This window comes from Acyrthosiphon pisum, chromosome A1, assembly GCF_005508785.2.
Source record: "Acyrthosiphon pisum isolate AL4f chromosome A1, pea_aphid_22Mar2018_4r6ur, whole genome shotgun sequence".
Lineage (NCBI taxonomy): Eukaryota > Metazoa > Arthropoda > Insecta > Hemiptera > Aphididae > Acyrthosiphon > Acyrthosiphon pisum.
The window spans coordinates 63,780,122-63,798,074 of NC_042494.1; the positions used below are offsets into that span (position 1 = coordinate 63,780,122).

General features: G+C 28.9%; 1 protein-coding gene across 1 annotated transcript in view; it reads right to left on the minus strand.

Annotated features, from left to right (window-relative positions):
- The window catches only part of Hibadh (3-hydroxyisobutyrate dehydrogenase), a 78,178-nt gene extending 63,583 nt beyond the window's left edge, over positions 1–14,595 (minus strand). Inside the window, 3 exon segments of the mRNA NM_001130449.1 lie at positions 1,748–1,920; positions 8,264–8,349; positions 14,361–14,595. Of these exon segments, the coding sequence (NP_001123921.1) occupies positions 1,748–1,920; positions 8,264–8,349; positions 14,361–14,439 (338 nt within the window). The 5' untranslated portion in view covers positions 14,440–14,595.
- Positions 14,596–17,953: the final 3,358 nt, after the last annotated feature.

Sequence of the window (17,953 nt, forward strand, 5' to 3'; positions counted from 1 at the left end):
CACAGATAATGTTGTTACCTAAAAGTTTGATAATAGGTCAATTCACTCTAAAATCAAAAATGACAGCACCCTCTTGAAACTAGCAAACGAAAATTTGCTATGTCGTACGTTTGTAAGACGGAGACAACACATGCGGGTATGACGTCCTCTTAACATAGCGTCGCTACAATTTATATATGCTATGTAGTGAAATACTACAGCGCGCTAGAAATTTACGGTTAGCGTAGCGAAAATTTTCATTATTTTATCGCTACTTCTATAACCTATTTCATGATAATTAAAATATTATGATGTATGTTTATTTATTTAATCAAAATGACTAGATGAGTGAGTGTATTTTTGAATCTTTCGGGTTTAACTCGTACCGCACTAATCATTAATCATAGATTATAGATAAGACTATAATCATGAGAGCACAATGTTATATTTTATATTATTGAATACAGAACCATAAATAATAATTAATATATTAGTATTTTATTATCACTATTTTTATTTTCGGCATTCGGCATTTTCTGTGTTTGTTTTAAGTATTAAATTTTATATGTAAAAAAACAGTATTTTAGATTCTATGTATCATTGAATTCAGATTTCACACTTCCATCACGGTTACCTACACAACGACGAGGTCCACTTAACACTTATACTAAACAGCGGATCGTAAGATGTTCTAGATCCATGCTTGCCATCAACTTTAAAAAACAATGTTTGGTAAATCAAAATTCATTGTAATCAATAATCCTCTTGCTGTATGAAATCCTTTCTCCTAGTGACCGAATGTCTAATCAGTACAAACTACTAATGGGACATTTTCAATAAAACGTTTATCTGTTTTGAGTTTTGTTACAAAAATACATGAGATACATTGAATATACCTGCCTTCCGAAATTACAAGAAAATAGTGGTAGGCATTAACAAATAATGACCAAGTACTCAAGTGAATATCTTAATAAATCAAAAAAATTTTATAAAAAAATGTAGTGAAAAAGTAGCGCGCTACATTTAAACAATAGTGTTAGAAATAGCGCACTACATTTAAAAAAAAGTAGCTTTAGCGATAGCGAGCTATTTTTGGGGGAAGTACCAGTAGCGTTAGCGTTCTACAAAAAAATAAGTAACGTCCTGACCACTGCTAATTACCTACCAATTTTCCATGTTCACTCCATTCTATGGTACGAGATATGGACTTTTAACTTAAGTTACTATAGCGACTATAAAAATATTATGATACCTAATTAATACTAACATATTATTATATAATTATAATATATTATAGTTAGTTTGTTATTATGATATTAATTTTAAAATAATATATGAGGTGTTTGTGGCAAAAATTAGTTCAATATTCCGCGTACTTCTAATAGAAAAATAAATAACTTAATATAATTATATAAATAAAATATATGAAATTATGGCTGATACACCCTCGCCGCTCATATCTGTATCGTTTTTCGTACGCAACAATTAATAATCATTTTAACATCATTAACATACATCCATCACAGTGACCTACGCAATGGCGAGGTTCATTCGAAACATTCTATACAGCAGAGAGTATTCGGTATTTTTGTTTGTACTTTATAATTATTTTTTTAGCATTTTTACCAATTATCATTTAACTTAATATTTTTCTTCTTAAATTTTCGGCACATTGGAATCCGCGGTCTAATAATTTATATATCCCTACACTATTAAACCCATCCTAAGTCCTGAGCATAGTTTATAATATATCAAAGTCAATCCTCACTCGAGCAATGCCGAGTACGCCGAAAGCACGTGCTGGCTCTCCGGCAACATGGTGATTACGGCATCCGAGGACGCAGCAACTTGCTGCAGCGTGTCCGCAGTTTTGGCTCCGTCCAGGCCCCGTAACAAGTCCATTCGCTCAGCAGACACATCGTTGCCCACTACCCCGTAACCCTGTAAAGACGTCACGAAATATATTATAGAATTATTCGAAATGTTGTTATCGTCGTATTATTATATAGACAAAATATATATATGATGACACCGCAAAGTATCTTGTTTAGCTCTGTATACCGTTAATGCAGGAATCTCAATTTGACATTCGACGAAACTTCGCGCAGTTTCCCAGGAATATAATTTAGGTACCTGTGTGCATTCTCATCTCACCATAGTGAAATAGGTATGTGGCTGAGATTACGATGCACTTTGCTGTTTTTGCGCATTGTTTTCCAAAGCTGGCTACGCGATGCTCGTCTTATAACGGCTCATATATTTTTGAATCAGAATAAGAAGTTTATATTTTAATTTTTTATATTAGTAATTTTTCATACGGATCTGTTTAACGTAAAAATTGAGTTACGAGTGACGACGGAAAATCGAATGAGAATAATTATTTTTAAGATTAAAAAGCTTGGAACAGTACAGTCCAGTAAAACTTTTTTTTTAAATTTCATAAAAAAATATTTTTTTGTTCAAACTTCAAAACTTATTAACTTCCAATTTTATCCGCAAATCAGCTATTTTATTATCATCTTGTGATATTGTTATAATATAATAACTCCATACCTTCATGCAGATGATCTACAGATGGCGATTTAACTTATTACAGTTAATTATTCAATCGGCTAATGGGGCTTTGAAAATATTGAATTATTTTGTTCTGATTTTTTACACTGTATTTTACGCTGTATATTTTTACTGGTTTTTTTTTTTATTGTAGGTATAGTGATTTTATACTTTTTTAGGATTTTCAATTTAGAATAAAAATACAAAATTAAAGTAAAGAGTTTTACGAGATACTGAGATGATAATATGCAAGAAATGTAGGGGGGAAATACGCAGCGGCGCATGCAGGGGGGGGGGGGGGTTAAGGGGTCGTACTTGTAATTGTAATAAGCAATGTGGATATATATATATATATATATATCCACCTTGGTAATAAGAATATAACTATTGACTTGATTTCTTTTAGATTCTGAGCGGAGCGAGGAAGCTATTGTTTTTACAATGGTGTTTATTATTTTTTTTTTTCTTTTTATATGCTATAAAAAAAATTCTTTCAGAAGGAGTGTTTCGATTTCAACATATAATACCTTATATTTTAGCAAATTGGATCAAGATGGTACTTTAAAGAGGTCATTTTTCGATTTTCTCAACAGTTATTTAATGCCACGGGAAAAATCACCGGAAAATTACGAAAAAACGCTAAAAATGGGATTTTAATTTCTAACGCTTTGTTTATTACAATAGAAACGAATAAAAAATTAATTATAATATTTTAATATTAATTCAACTTGCATGATAAAATAATTAATAACAAAATATAAAATATCCAGACTGACAAACCGTCTCCGCTCAGAATCGTTTTTCTTATATAATGATATTATATCATTGAATTAAAATCTAATACGACCATTATACAATGACCCACTTGTAATCTACTGTACAGCAGAGCGACATCCACTTACCTGCTTGTTTTTTTTTTTTTTTTTCTTTTTTTGAGCTTTTTTGAGAGTAGTTGTGATGTTTTTTTTTTAAATGGCCAAACGTGACAGATCAATTTTTTCTTTTTTGTCAAATAGTTATTTCCGTGTTACAATATTTATCCCTTTCTTGGATAATTTTATAGATCAACTACATGATCGATTTTATCACACAAGAATATATTAAGCAGCTTTACTTGTTTATTTCTTAATTCTGACTTTAAAATTAGCAATGATATCGAAGAAAGTTTTAAATTACTTTCAGAAATGTATAAAGATATAATATATGAAAATAATTTGGGTGATATAAGTGAATATACGAGAAATGCTGAATTACAATTATCAATTATGGCAAAATAGTTTTAAGCACCAGTCAGATATTATTCAAACAAAAAAAACTGTTACAGACCTGTACTTTCAGTGTGATCCTCAAATATACCCAATCATTTCAAAATTGCTGCAAATATTTATTACTTTACCAGTAACCACAGGCCACAGCCACTGGAGAACGGTCGTTTTCAACACTACGACGCATTAAGACCTACTTAAGAAATACAATAGGACAAAATAGGCTTAATAGTCTAGCTTTATTAAATATTCATAGAGATATAGAAGTTGATACTAATGATATAATTAATGAGATGAGTAAATCATCAAATAAAAGATTGAAGTTAAATTTGTAAATTCTTAATTTTTTAATTAAATATATTGTTAAGTTTTAGATTTATAATTACAATCAAAAACAATAATTAAAAAGTATATTATGTATTTATGTCATATTATAATTTACTTTTAACTAATAGTGTACGTATAAAATTTAAGTCAAAATGTTTAAAGGATTTGCATAATTTTGTTATTTGTAAGATGTGTTATATTTTTACCTTGACCCCCCCCTCCCCCGAAAAAAATCCTGTGTGCGCCACTGGAAATATGTTAAACACAGTGTGCCCAGGGAAGTCAATGGCTTGTCGGAAGACGTGAAGGGATACTGCGAACAAGACTCGCAAGTCGCAAGCAATTGTTTTGAATTGTCTAGAAGAAAAATGGTTCAACGATACCTGCTACTACGTTACACGTGTTATATGATGTAGTAAATTAGTATAATATGTATACCTGTCCTACTTAATATGAAATGAAGGATTATGGGTGTGCATAATATGTGTTTACCAGTCTTGTTGTCATTTAAAGTAGTACTGTTTTATTTTATCATTCTATAGAGTATAAACTATAAAGTGTGGATAAGATAAATTCACTACTGTGTAATAATATTCTATGTTTAATACGTATGTGTTGTTTAGTGTTAACGTTATATGAATCTATTAATATGTATATTAATTCACTTAAATTACTCGTAGTACTGTTATAGGTAAGTGCTGTTTCTATGTGAAGGTGGTGGTGGTGGTGGTGGTGGTACTACGAAGAGATGTCTTTACGGGGTAGTGTTCGATACTCGATATCACGGTGACATGTATATATATATATACCTATCACGTGATTTAATTTATTTATTCGCTTGACGAACTAACGGCGTATTGAGAGATACTTCTCTCTTGGATATTTTAATGGAATTTATGGATAATTCGAACACCGTTTATGTGCGAGATGGTTTATAGTTTTATACGATATATTTTACATAGTACTTAGGAATTAAACTATAAATTATTTTAGATTTTAAATGATTTTATACATTCGTATTTACCGTAGATCATTTTGAGATACCAATTGCCACTAGAATGTAATTTAAGTTATTATAACACTCACTAGTATATTAGTATGGTGGAATCGTAAATATTTCATGTAAATTATAAATTATAATATTGTTGTGCTAATGATTATTTTAAATAATTACTTATACCTAATCTAAATAAGTAATAACAATACTATGTAATAACTACATTTATTATAATGTAAATAATAATATTATGTAATAACTATTGGTACTTTTACTAATTGATAAGTTATACGATACTTAGATAAGTAAGATTATATTACGCTAATAATATTATTATGTCTTAACTCTTAAGTATAGAGCGACAAGTTCTCGTTTGAACAATAAACAGAGATAAATATATCGTTGCGTGGACGATGGTCGATGAGTGATGAGAGTTTGAGACTTTTTCTAAGAGACACTGCAGCTTTGTGTGGGTTTCATTTGGTCCTTTAGCCTTATATATTTATATGATAATTTTACCTTTATTATGCAGTGTAATACTGTAATCCCTTCTACTTTTGAAGAGTATCGGTAGACCAAAACATTAAGGGATATGACTATATCTATGAAGGCCTTTCGTACAGGTTAAATAGTTAAAAACAATTGTAATCGATCTCGAACATCATACATTTTATATCTGCAATCTGTATAATATCATCATAATATACATAATATAATATAAATATACATTCTCTATTTTTTCCTATTTTTTCCTATTTTTTCCTATATTATTTTATTTTTATTTTATAATAATAAACGGGTTAGAAACCCTTTTAAACATTTTTACAAATTACATAATTACAATGATTAATATAACACTCATAACAGAGTATAAAAGTAAATTACAATTATGATAAACAAGGTATACTAATTCATTAAAACAGATTAATATTAATAAAATTAACAAATAGTATAATTTATTAAAGATCGATAGAGGAATCCTCATTGACCATTAACATTGAACGCCTAATAGGCCCATTTTTCAAATAATTATTCGAACATATAGGGATATGGAAGAAAACACTAGAACGGTTTTGACAAAGAGGGACCTTGAAGTTGAGTAAGAACAATAATCAGATGAATCGACTTGACCAGACAACAGTCCCTTAAGAAACTCTACTCAAAGCATTGCCTGCGTTCAGCTAAAGAGACAAGACCTAATTTAGTAGTAACCAGTAGAACGAATGAACCGACGCGAGATGTATCGTACTATGATACTTTATCATGCTCATTAAACCAATTCCATTTATGTTTATTAAATACGTCAAAACTGAAACATGATTTAACGATATAATATATATATATTCTACTATTATTATAGAAGTGCTTTTGTGAACCATGTTTTTACCGTGTCTTCTTCTTATACTTATATACATTATATATTTATATAGTTATAATATATTAGTACTATACCTATAATGTAGTCATGGATATCAGATATAGTTATATTTTCTTGAAATATAGTTTATATAGTTATACCTTTATAAATCTATTAAAGTTTTACTGTTGTATTCTTAACATTTAGTCTTTTTAGGTCACCAAAAACATTTTGTGTTTGGAAAATTAAAGATAAATATTGAAGTTACGCAAAGAAAAATTAATAAAATGACTTAAATTATAAGAAAAACTACTTTAAACGTGTATACTGTTATGAATTATGATCGCCTCTTTCGTATACAAATAAAACGGCGTGGCAAACTGAATTTGAATTGGTTTAGATTTTGATATTGAGTGTTTCTTTATAATATTATCTTGAGCACAATGTACTGCAGAAGTTAAATTGTAAAATATTCCTGGAACAACTAAGTTCCTATGGGCTACGAATTTTAGTTGACATAACATTGCAAGCTTGTGCGAGATCTATATAAATAGCTGCGATAAATAAAATATTATGTTATTTTTGAAATGTTAGTTTTTAAGCTAAAGATAGAAATTAAGAAGCATAATAATGTTTTCAAAATTTTTCTTATATGATTTGAAATACGAATTTATTGCATAAACTATATATAGGTGAACATTTAAAATGTATTGCACCACGTTGTCATGTTGTTTTCTATTAACCAAATGGCAAACTGGTGAGGCGTTCTATATACTTCTATGGAATATTCGGGGTTAATCGTGTCATTTCGACTAGGTCTTTCAAACATTGTTGGTAGAGATGATCAAATAACCAAGAAAACCAAAAAAATAACATACATTTTCAGTTCAACAGAGTTTGAGTAATCAAAACAACCATAATTATTTATGCTATATATCATATATCCCAGTAGATTATAATACTATGGATTCAATTTATATGTACATATATTTTTTAGTTTCTATAATACTTGACTATAATTATTCTATGTTTGTTAACTGAAAATGTGAGAATTATTTTTGTTTTGGGGTTCCTTGAGTTTTTTTTATTTCATGTATATATTAATTATTATGCATTAAGTTTTTGGTCATCGCGACTGGTATTGGGATCATGATTTGTTACGTATCTATAATGGTAAGAAATCTTGCACAATATTCATTGACGTTTTTTAAACATCGTGGCCAACAGCTTTTATTATTGTTTTTACCTGTTTAATGTGTCGTGCATTAGTCGATAAAATACATTGATATCACACATTTTTTATTATTGTGTGTAAACATGATACTTTTTTAATAAAATTGTTTTTAATTACATATTTTTCAGGTCATGTATTTGAAGTTTTTGTTCGCTTTAAAGTGCACATTTTACGTGTTTTTAGGGAAAATATGCACTTTTTCCAGCTCTAATTATTTCGTTGGAGTGTTGTGACAGCGTTCTGTGGATAAAAAAAAAAACAAATAACTAGACGCGAGTGCCTAGACCGGTGTGGAGAAATACACTGTCGAGTCATCACGAAATGAGTAAGTACATATATTATAATTTATAAGTATAATACGTGACGGTCGGATAATATAATGGACAATCTGGTATTATACGAAAAAATATATTACTCATTGTACCTATGTAAGCTGCGCAGGTAGGTACACCGAACGTATAGTATTTTTTTAGTGGGTACCATTTTGGATATTAAATTATTATAATTTACAAAAATTAATAGGTAATAATAATAATAATTAAGGTATTTACGTTTTTCAATAAGTTTTTCGCCATCGGAATTCCCATGTTACCCAGGCCGACGAAGCCGACATTTGATTTCCATCGTTTGCTCTTTTCTAAACACACACACGTCGTGTTAAACAAAATCAATGTAAAATATTTATTAGCATAATCCGTTGACGTGCGTAGTGTCAATCATTTTGGGACGTTCTTTGTAGAGTAATCATTACAAGGTTACTAAAATTCAAATTGCTCTACTTGAGAGTCGAGAGGTTCGTCGTTTTCTCTAAAAGTCACGCGTATCTTGTATTATATTAATATCATACCTAAACACCTAATTAATTATTATTACATTTATAACTTATAGCAAAAGAAACTTTACAATTTAAAAGTTTCGATTAGGCATTTTGACTTAAAATATATTATAATATTATGACGTTGTATATATGATGACATAATGATGTTATCCGTATTTGTTGAGCAATAAAATAGTCTATGATTGAATTCAATCCTTAAGGCTAATAAAAAGAAAAAAATGATATTATCCCAATTTGTAGATTGAATAAATGCTCTGAAAGTCTGAAAAGGCTACGAGACACGAAACACCCTGTCTTCCTAACTTATCGTTTTTATTTATACATTTAACTATTGGCATTTCAACTCAGCATTGATGATACATTATGATACGTTTTTATATTATATGATTACAATATTATTATGTTATGTCGTCGTCGGAATCGAATTCTTATTTGGCTGGCGTGAAATCATTGCGGTCGCGTACTTATATGATCCTACGGGTAGAAATTCGCTGGAACCTCATGTCCATAAAATGTATGTATTAATATTTTCCAAATTGTTTGCTAATATAATTGCAAATTTGTTTTTAGAACTTTCAGATAAATCATTAAAATGTATTAGCTCAAAACCAGAAAAAAGAAAAAAGAACTTGTAAAAACTGTAAAAAAAATATAATATATTGATTTTCAAATTCTACAAATCTAAGCACCATTTACAGTTATTTGCAAAATATCGTCACTTTTTTGTGTTTCAAGTCGGTTTGCATACTTAACGGACTTATAGTTTCGTATCCCGTAAAGCGGGTCGAATTGGTGGTGTATTTAATATTTATAAAACCTTTGTACGGGCAGCGCTTATTTTTTGACTAGTTGGTTTATTTTATTTTTATAAAACTACTGAATAAATAAACTTCCCTGAAACATAATCGTACGGGTGGTGTGTATTTGACTACGTGCCGGGTGGTAGTTTTGTCGGCGGTAGTGGGAGGGTGTGAGTGCGTGTGTAATATTTTACACCTCTTTTACGGTTATATTATTATATTCCCCAGTTACGCTATACTGTTGTTCTTTATATTGTTATCGCGTTATAGTAATAATTTATTTTTGACAGGTAACCTGCTTTAGAAGTCTGCAAAAAAAAAATCTATTTGCTTTAATAATTTGTCTGCGGAAATAATGTTAATATATTATAATATTATATAGGTAGGTACTTTTACATATTATAGGATATTATGTATAATATACTTGATCGGTTGTACACGTGTTTTATGATATTTGATAATCGTTATGTTATTCGTATATAATATAATAAATATGTGATGTTGGGTACATAACGTAATATGACGTACCTATGTTTATCGATAAATATTTTTTAATGTTAAAAACTAAATGATTGCGTTTACGCGAGACCATTAGTAGTTAGTACGGAGGGCACTGCCGGTCAGGCCACAGGTCATTAAAATCTACACGTCATATTATACAAAATATTATATTTTTATTTATTTTAAATGTACAGCGAGCTACAGAATGATTGTAATGTTCAGTTTATAATGGTATATTGCGTTTAAATTACGTTCAGGTACGTTTGAATGAGCAGAATATGAAACGTGTACAAATCTACGCTATGTTTTATTTGAATATTATCATCTATATATAACAGTTCTGTTAAAATACTGCATAGGAACTTTGTAGGAATCTGAGACTTACTGCAGCGCAAGACGAGGATCTTCCTGGTATATCCTATAAATATTAGTCGTTATTCGACTGACTGGATAACATTTTTTGTTTGGTCGTTCCAAGAAATTGTTATACCTTTAATAAAAAAAACTAAACTACAAGATGTAGGAAAATATGAAAGAACCTTATTGACTAAGTGTTGTCATACGCCTTTGCATCCATCAATGGATATTGAAAATTGAATAAAAGCTATTAAATATGAATTGCTATAATATTATTAAATAATAAATGTCATGTTTCTGCCGTGAAATGTAATTTTTTTATTGCAGCTACGCAGGTTAATTGTGAAATGGCAACTATTTGTTAGTTTTTAATAATTGCCTATTAATACATTTCTATGAAATATTAATAGATCATTTTTAATAATGACCACTTCCGACAAATGTCGATTATCCGACCACGTGTATGTATTTTAACCTTCCCACTGTTCTTCCAATTATATCGAACAAATCCCACATTACCTACTTAAACATGCTTCACTTTATTCTAATATTATTCGTTTGCTAAATATTAGTACATAATTACATAATTTCGCCGCTACCGGTGGATACGTGTATGGGCTAATTTATAATTGTAGCAAGCAATAGTGTATACTGTATAACTTCCATAAAAATAATTAACCGATAAACCGTATAATGTGTGTAGAGGTTGGTATAATTAAACGACAGAATATGTAATTAACAATCTATCATCTATGTATAAACATTTTATTTTAATAAAAAAAAAATTTATTATACTTATTATTAAGAACAAAAGTTATTATAATATATAATAATTTAATTACATTTGTCAGTTATTTCTTTTACATCCGGATAGTATATTAATATCTATATTCTATATTATATTATTATGATCGCTACAATAATGATAATAAATTGTTATAATATTGGATTTTATGTAGATATTGTATAGAGTTGCTTTCCATTTGTCGTCTTACAGGTTGTTATACACACATATCATAAGGTTAAAGCTTACTGCTTACTCGTATAGTCAATAGTCATGTTACCAAACATTAGGTACGTACTTATGCATCTAATACAATCGTCAGTCAGCAGTCTTATAGGTATTTCTAGAACTAAACTAGGTATCTATTGTAATAGTTTTGCATTTTCTTATTTATTTGAAAAATAATATGTTAGGTATGTCATGTTTATGCATATCAGTTACCTATCCATAACTTTACTTAAAACTAATCAATCAATTTTTTTTGTTTAATCAGGCTGTATATAATGATTTTAAATTAAAATAAACTGATAAATATTCATTAATTTAATAATTTAGTTGACACAAGCGAATAATTGTCTAAACCCCTACAGTTATAGAGTGCAATAAAAAAAACTAGTATGAATGTATGATGCATTTTGAACAACATTTTCAGTGATTAATTATTATTTAAAAAAAATTGAAAGTAGCACAATCACTATGTGTAACCCATGTGGATTGTTAAAAAAAAATTAATCAAGGATTAAACGAATGGAATTTAATTAACGATTGATTTGATATAGGGACATAGTGCCTATATGTATATTTATGTATATTACATTATATATAAATAAATACACATACATTTATGATTAAAATATATCCGATTATAGTATTATTATAATATTATATTACTGATATATTGATTGTAACCTACCTATATAGATTATACATAAAGTAATTAAATATGTGTATCTTAACTCTTAAGGACCTATAGGCTATAGTTACTATACGTTTAAATGTTTAATATGCATTAATATAGGTGAACTAGATTGGAATGGGTGTATGTGGGTGTTATAAAACCTCTATTTATATTTAAGCATCAATTTTCATAATATCTTTCAAATGTTTACTACCTGAAAATACGGGTCTCTAATAGTCAAATAATTTTAGCACCCCGCAAACCCGGTTTCACATATTTTCATGTCTAGCGATGCCGATGCGTATAGTCAATGTGCTCGTGCACGTTATTATGACGATATTATGCTATTGCTGCAGTAATAGACTCGATTTTATAAGAGTGTATAATACACGTCTTTGAACTCGTTTTTATGTCGTAATTGCGATCGTGCGTGGTTACGGCCACGGTCGCAGTCGTGGTCCGTGACCGACGAAACCAGCCGGCCTTGAGATTGGAAATCGTTGTTCATGGGCTAGAAATCGAGAATAACTTTAGGGGGGGGGGGGTGTCGGTATTCGTTTTGGAAGGCCATGGTTCGTTAAAATGTTTTCATCGTAGCATTATAATAATAATATTAATTATTATTATTATTATTATAGCTTATAGCTCAAATTGTATACCGATTAATGTAATTTATTGTAATTAATTAATTCACTGTAATTGTAATTGATTCGGCTAAAATAAATAAATAACAACTGTTGAGATGCAGCGTGTCGTTACTCGTTTGCAACATATTGGTTCATTGTCAAAACTCTGGATATACTCAATTCCTTATCTCAAGACACAAATCGTTATTAATAGTTAATACTCAATACTCAATGTATTATACAATGTTTTTCTGAAAATGTAAATTATTTATATATAATTAGAATTTTAAACGAATTAGCTCATAAGCTTATAACTTATGTACCTAAGTACCTAGGTACCTATTTAAAGTTTAGATGAGCGGAGTAGTGGACAATACCTCGCGCGTTGACCTTGTGCCACTCCATATAAAATGAAAAATGTACGTAGTCTTTAAAAAAGTAATAAACTTGAAAAACAGTAAAAAACATTAAATTAGTATTAAAAAATGTCAATTTGTACATTCTGTAAAAACATATTTTCAAGATAATTGTAACCAGCAAATGCTATAAAAGAAGCACCCTGTATGCGGAGCATGTCGTCCTATCTGTACGCTGCAACCACGGTGACATAATATTTTCATAGGTATTTATTTATATTTATGGTAAATCGCGATTTACGATTTAAGATAATGTTAGAAAAAGTCTGAAATATATAGGTGTCATAATAATGTAATATTAAGTAAGACGTTTGTATAGTGACCAGCAGACATTTTTCTAGTGAGAGGAGCAAATCTTCAATATTTATTCCTAATTTAATGTATGAAAAATATTGTTATCTCGTGTCCAATTTTAAAAAGACAGATGTTCATATTATGCCTCTCTTGGGTACTTATGGACGTCATGGATACTTATGGATCTTGGGGATATTAATATTGTTACATCAATAATACCAAATTGTAAGAGAAGTATGTTGTGCATCGTCGTACAATAAGGGTTGGCGGGGTTGGTGTATACAATTTGTATTTTAAACATTTTCCATTTTACAATATGGTTATTCGTGATGGGTGCCGATGAATTCTACAAAGAACCGTGTAATATGTATAGGTAGTAAAGATATATTAATATTATAAATACTATATAAATTATAATTGGTTATCGGATGTAACAACGCGTTTCGTGAAGCCCATGACTCAGGATTTATTTTTTACAAATTATTATAATGTAGGTATACAATATTATGATTTACGAGACACGAACAATTTTGTTATTATTTACATGAGCAGTGGAGGAGTGGACCTTTGACACGCAGTATTACTGAGTATTACTAATAAATAGGTATAGGTTGTAGGTACTATTATAGGCTAGGTAGTGATATTGTTACAAATTAATGATTAAAATAACATAGGCTTATAATAATATTAAATAAATACCTTGGTAATAATCGAAGTTAAGGACAAATTAAATACGTTTTTCAGTCAGTCAATTAAAAAAAAAAATAATAATAATAACAAGTAGACAACTTCAATAGTTATTGATTTAATTACTTACTAAGTAGTTTAAATAATCAGAAATTATGATTTTAATAATTAAATTTGATTTAAAAGTCAACTAAAAATTAGCTTTTTGTTTATTAGGCTTTAGTAGGTGTGATTAGAACTATAAACACAAAAGTACCTAACCATTCATGTCGAAAATTATTTAATTTAAACTCAACTACAACACGTCAACGGCTAGCCCCAATAACAGTAACCTACGAACAGTGGTGTATATAGGATTTGATTTCGTGAGGGGGGGGGTGTCGAACCCCTAACTATCCCTTCTATATACACCACTGACTACGTATTATGTCAATATGTCATACTTACCGACCACTGCGACAGTTCTTCTGCAGCCGCTCGCCGACCGCTGGAACACGTGGTTCAAACCACCGACCAACATGATCATCAATCGGATAATTCACGCGCGAGGACGGAGAATTAATTTTTCTTTATACTTTACAATGTGCAAAACAATTATTGTCGGTGGTAAAACTATAATGATTTATGAGTGCGCTATGTCGACGATCGTCGCACTTCTAGACAAGACTGTTCTGTTTCTACTTATTGTTGCGGTGTTAAAATGTTATAAAATTACTATCGTTTTATTTATTGTTGTTATTGTTTACACATTATACGACGACGGTGACGTGTTATCACATTGCATTGAATTTATAATGATTAATGGCTATACTATTGTTTAATGATTTTATGATATTATAATTATTGTTTTATCATTTCGTCTTATCTGGTAGGTACTTTTGATTTGGTCTTGTACCTACCTACCAAGCGCGCGTAAAACTAGTAGCCTACCGGTGTAGATAGCGCCGCAAACGGTTTAATTTTATTCAGGACCATTTGAATTTTATTTTAAACTATTATAATTAATTATTGTATGTGTTAATGAGTACCTAACCTAGAAGTATTAGTATAATAGAATTATAAAAGCCGTATCGATTTTTAATCACGACTCGCACGCGTTTGTGAGCAGATCAAATGTCAAAATTACAGAACAAAAATTATACAATAGACCAATAATTTATGCCGTATTTAAATGTTATGCAATTTAAGGACGTAGATCGGTAAATAAATATATATGAGACTATAATAATATAATATATAACTATTTATTATTTAATATTAACTGTACAGATATAAATGTATAGAGGTCTCGATAGTAGTTTATACCTTGATGAATACTAATGCATTTAAAATACTAACACATGAAGTGATAAAGTACCTATTTTTTTTTTTTTGATGAAAATGATTTTAAATGTTTTGATAATTTTGATTAAATGTTTATTTTACATTAGTTTGACATACTTATTTTTATAGACCACATCAAAAAATGATAATATAGTAAACTGATTTTAAAGTGAATTTTCATGCTCATTTACATTAGTATACGTACCCTACATGTAGGTAGTATAAATTAGATACGTACCTACATTGAATTCTCAACCATAGCTTTAATTCACTGAAATATTGTACTTATATATTTTATATTGCCATTATATGAGTAACCAAACGACTTGTAATTTTATATCATAATAATTCGTGTTATTTTGTTCAGCGGCTCAACTGTGTGTAAGTATGATACATATATACATTGTATACAGACCACTTTAAAAATATAAGTAAGTACTCTTATTTCAGAACACAATTTTCAAAAACAAATTACCTTCCGTTTTCTGGATGGATATCAATATTGAAATAATTTAGTTTGAAACCAATTTCAAAATATATAACAATATGACATGTGGATTTTCAAACCAATACATAATATTATGTATGTAACCTATCCTATCTCTATTATTAATTTATTCGTTCAATATTATGCTCCAACGAATAATAATATTTAAATTTTCAATCCACATTTCTTTTTCATTAAATATGATATGCATTATACGTATAAATCATCATCATATATTGTATTGATTCAGATATCATTTATTTTTTGATCAAGCACAAAACACGAGTATAGAATGTTATTATGATAAATAGGAATCCCGACTTAGAATTCATCAATATATTATGTCGCTGTTTCGAAAAATACGTCGATAGATACGATTATAATAATCTAATTTTTATTATAATGATATTATGTATACATCATTATAATATACCTGTCCAGTCAATCGTAGCAGAAAAACAAATTGGCATATAACTATTGTACCATCATCATGCACATACACTCACTGCTTTGCGAGTGAATTTTTTTTATTTACATATTATAGATAGGTATACATTTACAACCTACGTTACGACCTACGATTTATCTTGTCGATCTTCTACTCTTATTTATTTATTTGGTTTCCGTTTTTTTAGGTTGAAAACATATTGGGCCTTATTTAAATGTTAATGTTCCGATTTTAACGGTTTGCAAAAGATTTTTAAAGTTTTCACGCCGTACCTTATACACATAAATGATAAATGATAAATCGTTTTTTCAAATTCACACGGTGTCCTTCAGTGCATTTCATACTATTTTTTGTACATAAACGTGGCATTTTATGGATGCAAATTTACTTTTGCAAGGTATTAACTATTATAGTTATTGGTTAAGTTGTTAGCATAATTAGGTAGGTATTCATAACTATATAATATTATGTACTACGGGTATTCGATTTTGATTTTTCAAAAATATCATACGCATTATAATACTTATAATCGATCGGATTCGACGCGACTAAGCTGTAGGAATGGTATGTGTTATTATTAATTTTTTTTTAATTTTAGTGAACATCGTTGGGTATTGGAGCAGAAAAAATATTTCTATCTTCTACATTATTGATAGTTGTTTCTGGTAACAAATTATATTATATAATATAAGTTAGTAATTTTATAAAAAAATTAATTATGAAAATAATAATATGAGTTTTATACATTGTATATAGACAGGAAAACGCACCTTACTAGTTACAATACAGCAAATAGTGCAAATTCATGAATTCGGTAGTTTTTTTTTTCCATTCAACCTATAAGTATAATAATTTAAATATCGAAATATTAAATTAACAACTAAAACTTATAAGTTATATCTCGAGTACGCATGGTAAGCTACTATTGTGTTTTTACGTGTGTCATGTAATACCTATATTATAGTAATAATAAAATTATGTTACGATATATTAAGGTAGCAATGTTTTATAGTATCACGTTCTATCATATATATTATATAATAATTTAATTCCTTCCTCTCGTATAGCGCACATAAAAAAAAAATTACGTTTGCTACTTTATATTAACTTATCTAAAGTATAATATTTCCTAATAAAGATAAGACAATAAAAATTTAATTGTCATAAAATAAAATTAATTAATTTTAAATATCTCCATTCTCCACTCAATTTATATTATATATTATTATCATTATTTTCATGCTATCGACGCAATTTATAATGAGTACTTGAATAATAATGAACGCCTATTTTCTTATATGGTGACAATAATGTATAATATTTACAATATTATTATGATGTGTTAAATATTATGACGTTTATGTCACCGCTGCAGACGGCTGCAGAAACTAAACCGCACCTTTAAACCCAAATATATATTACTGTTAGATGTGTCAAACTGTTCTGTAATTTTAGCGCAATCGATTTTAAATTTATTATGTTTCACCGCAGCAAACAATAGTGATTGCAAATGTAACAATTATTATTATTGTCGTGTTATCGAATAATTTAATGATCCGTGAAATCAAAATCCTTGTACCCATAGTAATTTGTCCTTAAAGGTAGGTAAATATCCGCAGATATTTAATTATAATAAGTGTATAATATATATTATACATTGGTTGGTCTACTTATAATGTTGTGCGATAAAATCGCTGGAATTTTCACATAATATAAGACATTATTTAGCATCAGCCGCACACTTAAAATGTTTAAGACGTTTTATAAAATAATTTATGAATG